The sequence below is a fragment of the Setaria italica genome, chromosome I (assembly GCF_000263155.2).
Source record: "Setaria italica strain Yugu1 chromosome I, Setaria_italica_v2.0, whole genome shotgun sequence".
In the NCBI taxonomy this organism is placed as follows: Eukaryota; Viridiplantae; Streptophyta; class Magnoliopsida; order Poales; family Poaceae; genus Setaria; species Setaria italica.
This window is the reverse complement of record NC_028450.1, coordinates 39,062,788-39,070,550: the sequence shown is the minus strand read 5'-3', so window position 1 is coordinate 39,070,550 and position 7,763 is coordinate 39,062,788. Positions and strand designations below refer to the sequence as shown.

The 7,763-nt window shown below is 48.6% G+C and overlaps 2 protein-coding genes across 3 annotated transcripts; both read left to right on the top strand.

Annotated features, from left to right (window-relative positions):
• The first annotated feature begins 10 nt into the window (after window positions 1-10).
• On the top strand, window positions 11-4,974 carry LOC101779111. 2 transcript variants are annotated; one of them, XM_022823222.1, is made up of 8 exons: window positions 11-143; window positions 633-747; window positions 837-920; window positions 1,013-1,795; window positions 2,882-3,239; window positions 4,008-4,089; window positions 4,211-4,462; window positions 4,600-4,974. In XM_022823222.1, exons 1-7 carry the CDS (start codon window positions 21-23, stop codon window positions 4,409-4,411), a joined length of 1,746 nt encoding a protein of 581 aa, XP_022678957.1. In that variant the 5' UTR covers window positions 11-20; the 3' UTR covers window positions 4,412-4,462; window positions 4,600-4,974. The 2 variants fall into 2 exon arrangements, with proteins under 2 accessions (XP_022678957.1, XP_022678955.1); XM_022823220.1 differs by having other exon boundaries at window positions 630-747.
• A 759-nt stretch (window positions 4,975-5,733) lies between these two features.
• On the top strand, window positions 5,734-7,437 carry LOC101775734 (putative mannan endo-1,4-beta-mannosidase 9). Its single transcript, XM_004955171.1, has 4 exons — window positions 5,734-6,072; window positions 6,377-6,571; window positions 6,657-6,988; window positions 7,071-7,437. Exons 1-4 carry the CDS (start codon window positions 5,734-5,736, stop codon window positions 7,435-7,437), a joined length of 1,233 nt encoding a protein of 410 aa, XP_004955228.1.
• The last annotated feature ends 326 nt before the right edge of the window (window positions 7,438-7,763 follow it).

The window sequence follows — 7,763 nt, the reverse complement described above, 5'->3', positions numbered from 1 at the left end:
ATGCGGCCGCGCGCGCGACCATGCCCCACCGCCCGGAGCCCGCGCTAGGTTTCCCCGCCGCCGCCGGCCACGACCGCGCGCCCGAGCGCCGCCGCAAGAAGCAGCCGCCGCCGCCGAGGCGGAGGCGACCGGCCGGCGCCGCAGTAAAATCTCCCTCCCTCCCTCCCTCCCCTATTTCCAGTTCACACTTACTAACCTCCACATGGTCTCGGCGTGGCGCGTCTGGATTAATTATTAGCTAAACTAGATGATGGCGCAGTAGAAGTCAATAGATCCAAATCCAAAATCCCGGACGCGCGCTCGCCTCCTCTCCTCTCCTAAACCACATGGGATCCGAGGTTGGCGATGGCGTCGAAACCACCCGGCTAAGCAAAGCATAAAGCCAAAAAGGCGGAGCGGATTCGAACGGAGCGAAGCGAAAGCGGAGCTGCCTGCGCGCACCTCGCTCGCCTCGCCTCGTCGCTTTACTATCATTGCTCTTTTGGTCGGTTCCGGCGGCCTGCGGATCGCGCGCCCCGCTCGTCGTGGGGCGAAGCCACCGCGGCCGCGCTAGCTCACTGCTCACCGTTTCAATTCGTCTTTGCTGCCGTGCGGTGACGTGACAACTCTGCCGTTGGCGCTTTCTGCAGCAGCAGCAGCCGGTGGGTCCACGCGGCGCGGCCGATCCAGATCCGCCGCCCGCCTCCGCGCTGCTGCCACTCCCCAGCAGCGGCAGCGGCTTCGCCACGCGGGGCACGGCTGCGCCAGGTGCGTGCCATTCATCCCTCTGAAAAATCCCAGTCCTCGCACGTTGCCTCAGTCTTGTCGCCGTGCGTTCTAACCGCTCTCTCGCGCAGAGGAGGGGACGGACGGTGCGAGCTCGGCCAGGTCGGAGGAAGAGGCGGAGGCAATTAATGATTCGTTCTCCTACTCGTTAAGGGGTAATCTCGTTTGATAGAATGTTGGTTGTCTTGAGGTTAACTTGTGAAAGTGATTGCTTATTGATGCATGGTGGAATCTGTTTGTTTGGCAGAGTGCCGGAAGCGGAGGTGGCTTAAGTCAGAGGGTTCTGGGCTGGTGCGGCCTCCAGCCTCACATGAGCTCAATGGTGGCGGAGGTATTGAGCTTCTAGTGCTCTCGCCCAGGTGTTTGATTGGGGGTAATGCGGGAGGAATGAGCAAGAGCTCGACAGCATCATCCCGGAGCAGATCAGGCACAGGCACAGGGACGTTCCCGAGCCCTGGGACTCCGAACTACAATCGGCATTGTGCAGGCAACATGCAGTACTCCAAGGGTTGGAGTTCAGAGCGTGTGCCACTGGGCGCAGGTAGCAATAGAAGGTATGGGGGTAGCGGGGTGGTGCTTCCTTTTAACAATGGGAGGAAGCTGCCATCGAAATGGGAGGATGCGGAGAAGTGGATCCTGAGTCCGGTTTCCTGCGATGGGATTGGAAGGATGTCTGCACCAGCTCCACATCATAGACGGCCCAAGTCGAAGAGCGGCCCACTTGGCCACCCAGCTGGCATTCCCGGAGCTTACGCAGCTGTTTCACCACTTGTTCCCTGCTTTGATGGTGTTCTTGCAGCAGCTAATTTTGCAGCGCACTCGCCTTTCTCTGCTGGGGTTCTCATACCTGAGCATGGCCGCATTGGTGATTTCAGCAGTGGAAGAGGCAGGTCTGGTGATGATGGTAGCAGCAGATCCTACTCTGCTGAGAAGGAGCCATATATCTTGAGGTCTGCAAGCATACATGCATGGACAGAAACACTTATGGAGGCTTCTGCTTTTGCTAATATCTCAGAAGAAACCACACGAGGTTTGATTTAGTCTTTTTCCCTCTTGTACCATTTCGTTATAAGCTGTTTCTTTTTCATGATTGTTGTTGCTTTTGCTGTTTTGTTCGTTCTAGTTCATTCCATGGATTTGCAAGCAATTGAACCTATGCTTGATTTGGATTTGACTACTTGTAAAGTTGCTTCTCTAGTACAATCTTATATTCCAATATTCATTGTTGGTTGTCATGTGCTTTACACATGTTTTATTTTGTACTGAAGCTGGAACTGTTCATCATGATATGCCAGTTCACTTGTTTAAACTTGAAAGTTGAAAGGTCAGCTATAAGTTCAAACTTTAAAAGTAGTTTACATTACCTAGTTAAGGATTTCTCAAAATAAATATGGACAATATAGTGCTGCTACAGCCTTCACTGTGTAAATTTCTACTACTTTTTATTTTATCTGGCCATTCGCAGACATTGATGAAGAAAATAATTTAATTGCATGTGTATTGTATGGTGGGTCAATTAAACTGTCAATCAATAGAAGCAACACAAGAGTGGAAAACTGGAAAGCATCCACCTTCTAGTCCGCAAGATATTATTAATCCTGCTTCTTTGAAGCTGCCAGACATGTCCATCCATTGTACTTCAACATTCAATGTTCTCTGTGTGGAATTTTGGCTCGTTGTTGCTATGAGGAGTTGAGCTTGAGATCTTGAACATAACAGAATTAGTTTCCAAAATCTGTTTCATTATATCATCTACTGTTTTGATATGTCTCTATCAGTTGTGCCTATGAAACTAATAGAGTTGTTTAGCCACTTTTTCAAAAAAAATAAGACCACCCCACCCAGCAGATTCCGCCTTTTATGACACTGCTTGCAACCTAGGAAGCCGAAATATTCCTTCCATGTTTTTTTAAAAAAAACAATCTATTCATATACTAACTGATAGGATTCAACATATATGTTATTTTGTCTTGCATGCGGTGAGCTAGCTGGAAAAAGTTTAAAATGAAAATAGTACAGTTATGCTTGCTTAAGTTCTTTTCTGCCCACATTTACTGATTAGTCTTCTTTTCATATCGAGGAAAATCAATCTTAATTCTTTCCACCCTGAACACAGATGATAAACTGCAAGGCCAGCAGGAAGCAACTTCTGTGATTTCCAGTCCAATCATAAAGAAAGATGTTGCTACACAGATGAGTCCTGAGGATAGCATATCATCTTCTCCAAAAGCGAGGCATTCCTGCTCTAGCCTGCCATCAGGACATCTGCTAAAAGAAGCAAATACTCATATACCTAAACCTGAAATCAGGGACGTGCAGGTAGATGATCAAGTAACTGTGACCCGGTGGTCCAAGCGGCATGTAACACGAGGCTCTGATAAGCGGTCAACAAATATTATTGAATGGAGGAAGAAGACTATTGAGACACGAGCTCCATCTTTTGATGAAAAAGAAAGAGAAAGATGCATGTCAAAGTAAGATATTGTTTATGTTTCCATGGTTTCTTCTAGCAATCTTCACCACCGCCTAGCTTTTAATTTGACTAATGCAAAAGAATATAGTGCTTCGATACTCAATTTTGTAACCGTTAATACTGCAAGCCGTCAATGTCCTATAACTTTTCATAGTTGTTAGGAAAGGCAGTCGAATATTCAAGTGAAGCTAATATGGCTGTAAATTATAATACCTGTTCAAACTCAGAGAGAACTACGTACACAAAGTGCTGCTGCAATTTGACTCTTATAATGACCTACTAATATGCTGCTAGTATCATTAGTGAAATAAGCAAGAAACATAGCAAACAGTGGTCCAGAGAAAGTTACATACCTTGAAGTCAGGGTCAGATGGAATAAAATGCAGATAGTGGGCTGAGGTGACACTTGAAATATCTTGCCTGCTTGAGTGCTAGTTGCTCATTTTCATTCTACAGCTAGCGGCACGCCGGCACTACCAAATTGTTAACTCCCTTTCCACTTTCCATCAGAAGAACAAGGCTATAAAGGGCTAAGCTTTTTTTGAATCGTGATGTGGTAACACAAAAATGGAAAGCATGTATAAATTAGAAATCCACTTTTTGAATTTTTTTAATAAAAAAATATAGGGATTCCAATATGGTTGTTTGTCCTCTTGCATAAAAGATGCTAGTTTGGATAGTATATATTAATAAATATAGCTCAGAATTAAGGATGTAAAACTGCTACATCTTCTATTTTGATTTTTGAGACCTAGTTATTTGTGTTAAGGTGCAAAAGGGAGGAAGCTAAGATCACTGCTTGGGAAAATCTACAGAAAGCAAAAGCCGAGGCAGCTATTAGGAAGTTGGAGGTATTGTTTGTGGTCCTACATATACAATTGCTAAATGTTTCAATTTTCGCCTGTTTATTAATTTTTTCTGAAGGTTACATAATAAATTTACTTGTTTTTTATTTAATCCTCTGTCCTTCAGATGAAGCTTGAAAAGAAAAGATCATCGTCAATGGACAAAATTTTAGGCAAACTCCGCTCTGCTCAGAAAAAGGCAGAAGACATGCGAAGTGCAGTTTCTTCCAATGAAGACCAGTGTGGTGTGAGGGCAAAAAAGAAGGCATCTTCCTTTGTGAAAACTGGCAAGCCCTTCAGCTGCTGCTTTACCTACCGTGCTTGCTAGTTGTGGTGTAGTTTGTGTCTGTGGGTGAAGCAATGGATATAGAACTGTTTGGTGAGTTTCTTCAGCATTCATATAATGTAACATTTAAGCTTCCGCTAGTTTCCTAGTCTTAATATTTTATGAATTTTATATATGAAATTATTTTTTATTGAAACAATTGCTAACACTAGAAGTGTGTGTTTCTCAAGAGCGTTACAGCTCTTGTCAACCAACAGATATGGGACTTTTGACTACAAATTTGGGAGAAGCAGTTGGCCTTCGTGCCGTGGAGGTAATGGATTTGTTGAAGAGAATTTGCAGGATGTGGTCACCGTTGTGGGGGCAGCAGAAGTCGAAGTCATTGAGTGAAAACCACTCATGCTGTCATGCATCAATCCAACCTCTGTAAACCCAGTAGAAGCAGCTCGATTCTTGAGCTTCATGCTAGTTAAATGCCAGGTTGAGCTGGTATTCATTCCGCTTGATGTACATCTTTCCTGGAATTGAGTATGTAATGCAAAATCATGGGGGCTCTTACATTGACACTGTATTGAAAGGTGTTAGCTGTTGGCGCTTGCTCTCTACCTCGTCTGGTTTAGTTCTGAGCCTTGTGCCCTTGTGAGGATTTGGAGCTAGTCTGCGCAGGCAAGGCTTTGGCTCGCTGCAGAGAGTCGAAGCAGTGTCCATTTGCGCCGACAGCTTCATCCTTCAGAAAATTCTCTCATTTTTTCAATGCAAAGTTGCGTTTACAATTGAACCAACGGCGTGTGCTGCGAACCATCTGAACGCAAGATACATTTATGGATTGCTGGGGACTTCAAGGGTTCAGAACCCAAGTTTTCTGCTGCTGCGAAACTTTTGTACAGCGAAGCGATTCAGGTTTCGTAGCTTATGCAGAGTCACAAAGCTTTATTCGTTCAGAGCCAAAATCCTGCAGTTCGCGTCCTGTGCCAGGTAACTGCAGCTCCACTTGTCACGCATACACAATTACACATCCTTGCAAAACCTCCCTTTGTGACGACGATTCAGCGTGCATGGGACATTGGAGCATCCTTTCATCTTCCTCCAACCAAACGGCCGGCCGCCTCTCGATTTCTCTCCATAGGCATCGTCCACTACGCATGCCGTTAGTTTCATGCCATGCATCGTACTAGCGCCATCAAGACGGGACCCGAAGAGGCGACCTGCGATCATGTGTGCATCGGCATGGCCTCTCCCTATATAAACACTGACATGCACAAAACCTAGCACACGCATCTACCAAGAAAACAATAGGGATCGTTGCATAGATTGCATCTACTCGTTGCAAAGTTTTGTTAGTTTTCGTAGTACACATACTATAGATGGCGAGCAAACAGGTGATCTTGTCGAGTTTGGCCATCTTGGCCCTAGCTGCCGCCGCATTCGTTGAGACCGTGGAAGCCGCCGCCGGCGGCACCGCCTTTGCAAGGGCGAACGGGACGCGGTTCACGCTCGGCGGGCGGCCGTTCTACTCGAACGGCTTCAACGCGTACTGGCTCATGTACATGGCGTCGGACCCGGCCGACCGGAGCAAGGCGGCGGCGGCGCTGGAGGAGGCGGCCCGCCTCGGCGCCACGCTGGTGCGGACGTGGGCGTTCAGCGACGGGGGTTACCGGGCGCTGCAGGTGTCGCCAGGCGTGTACGATGAGGAGGTGTTCGGGGTATGTCGTATCGGACGGCCGTAAGAGCTCAGTCGTTCGTTGATCTTAAAATCTAGGCCTTTGGATGCATTTTATTATGATGATCTCATCGCTGAACATAATCGCGAGAGTTAATTGCATACTCTCCAGCCAATCTCCTATAGCTAGCAAAAAAATAAAATTGCATTGTAAGACATGATGCACTTTTTTTCTGAACTTTTCGCCTATGGGTGATGGATGGTTTTTGCAGTTCTGGCCTTGTTTGAACATTTTCAGCAGCTGCCAACAATAATGATAACGTCGAAGTGTCTTTTTGTAAACTCAGGGTCTGGACTACGTGATAGCCGAAGCAAAGAAGCGCGGTGTCCATCTGATCCTGAGCCTGGTGAACAACTGGGACGTGTACGGCGGAAAGAAGCAGTACGTGCAGTGGGCAAGGGACCAGGGTCACTCCCTGAACTCCGACGACGACTTCTTCACCAACAGTGTGACCAAGGGCTTCTACAAGAACCATGTCAAGGTCCGTCTTCGACCACGTACTGCACTTGTGTAATCATCTGCATCACGGTCTAAACTGCGTGCACGTGCACGCATATGCACACCAGGCGGTCCTCACCAGAGTGAACAAGTTCACCCGGGTGGCGTACAAGGATGACCCGACCATCTTCGCGTGGGAGCTCATGAACGAGCCTCGCTGCCGGAGCGACCTCTCCGGGAAGACCCTGCAGTCCTGGATCGCGGAGATGGTCGCCAACGTCAAGTCCGTGGATCCCAACCACATGGTGGAGATCGGGCTCGAAGGGTTCTACGGCGAGTCGACGCCCGACCGGACGCGGCGGTTCAACCCCGGCGGCTACTCCGTCGGCACCGATTTCATCTCCAACAACCTCATCGCCGGCATCGACTTCGCCACCATCCACTCCTACCCCGACCAATGGTAACTTCAGCACTCATGACTCATGGCCCGCGCGCGAATGCATGGCAACCGTGTGCTGAACGGCTTCCGTGAGTGCTCGCAGGTTGCCCGGCGCGAGCAACGAGGATCAGGTGGCGTTCATGCGGCGGTGGATGGCGTCGCACGCCGGCGACTCCGCGGCGGCGCTGCGGAAGCCGCTGCTGGTGGCGGAGTTCGGCTGGTCGGCGCGGTCCAACGCCTACACGGTGTCCGCGCGGGACGCCTACTTCGGCATTGTGTACGACGCGATCTACGCGTCGGCGAGGGGGGGAGGGCCGCTCGCGGGGGGCCTCTTCTGGCAGGTGATGGAGGCCGGGATGGAGGGCTGGACCGACGGCTACGACGTCGTGCTCGGACGCAGCCCGTCCACGGCCGCCGTCGTCAGCCGGGAGTGCGCCCGGATCACCAGCCTCAACAACCAGGTGTCCTAGCGGCTGATCATGCCACCACGTTGTACGTACACGGGGAACCATAGAGTCGCGCCAGGGCCAATTATTGATATACAGCAATAATTTAGTTAAGGTCCAGATCTTGGTAGGAAGAAACAAAACGCAATGATACGAAACTTGAAAGGCAACCGAGCGTAGCAATCAGTTTTCACGATAGTAGTTTAGTTGACATAACGAAACTTAAAAATCTACTAAAATTGTGTTAACTAAATCCCAACACGTTTCTGTTGTTTAGTAGAAAAAAGCAGCTTGGGCTTTGTGATTAGTACTCATAAAAGTGACGTTTAAACCCAGAAGGGGGAAGCGAC

What these genes read in the sequence shown, in the direction of transcription:
- LOC101779111 (XM_022823220.1), top strand. Translation starts at nt 21, where the DNA reads ATGCCCCACCGCCCGGAGCCCGCGCTAGGTTTCCCCGCCGCCGCCGGC. An exon ending in GGCGACCGGCCGGCGCCGCA is followed by an intron (nt 144 to 629) that starts GTAAAATCTCCC and finishes CGCTTTCTGCAG; the next exon opens with CAGCAGCAGCCGGTGGGTCC. An exon ending in AGAGAAAGATGCATGTCAAA is followed by an intron (nt 3,240 to 4,007) that starts GTAAGATATTGT and finishes ATTTGTGTTAAG; the next exon opens with GTGCAAAAGGGAGGAAGCTA.
- LOC101775734 (XM_004955171.1), top strand. Translation starts at nt 5,734, where the DNA reads ATGGCGAGCAAACAGGTGATCTTGTCGAGTTTGGCCATCTTGGCCCTA. An exon ending in TCTACAAGAACCATGTCAAG is followed by an intron (nt 6,572 to 6,656) that starts GTCCGTCTTCGA and finishes TATGCACACCAG; the next exon opens with GCGGTCCTCACCAGAGTGAA. An exon ending in CACTCCTACCCCGACCAATG is followed by an intron (nt 6,989 to 7,070) that starts GTAACTTCAGCA and finishes GAGTGCTCGCAG; the next exon opens with GTTGCCCGGCGCGAGCAACG.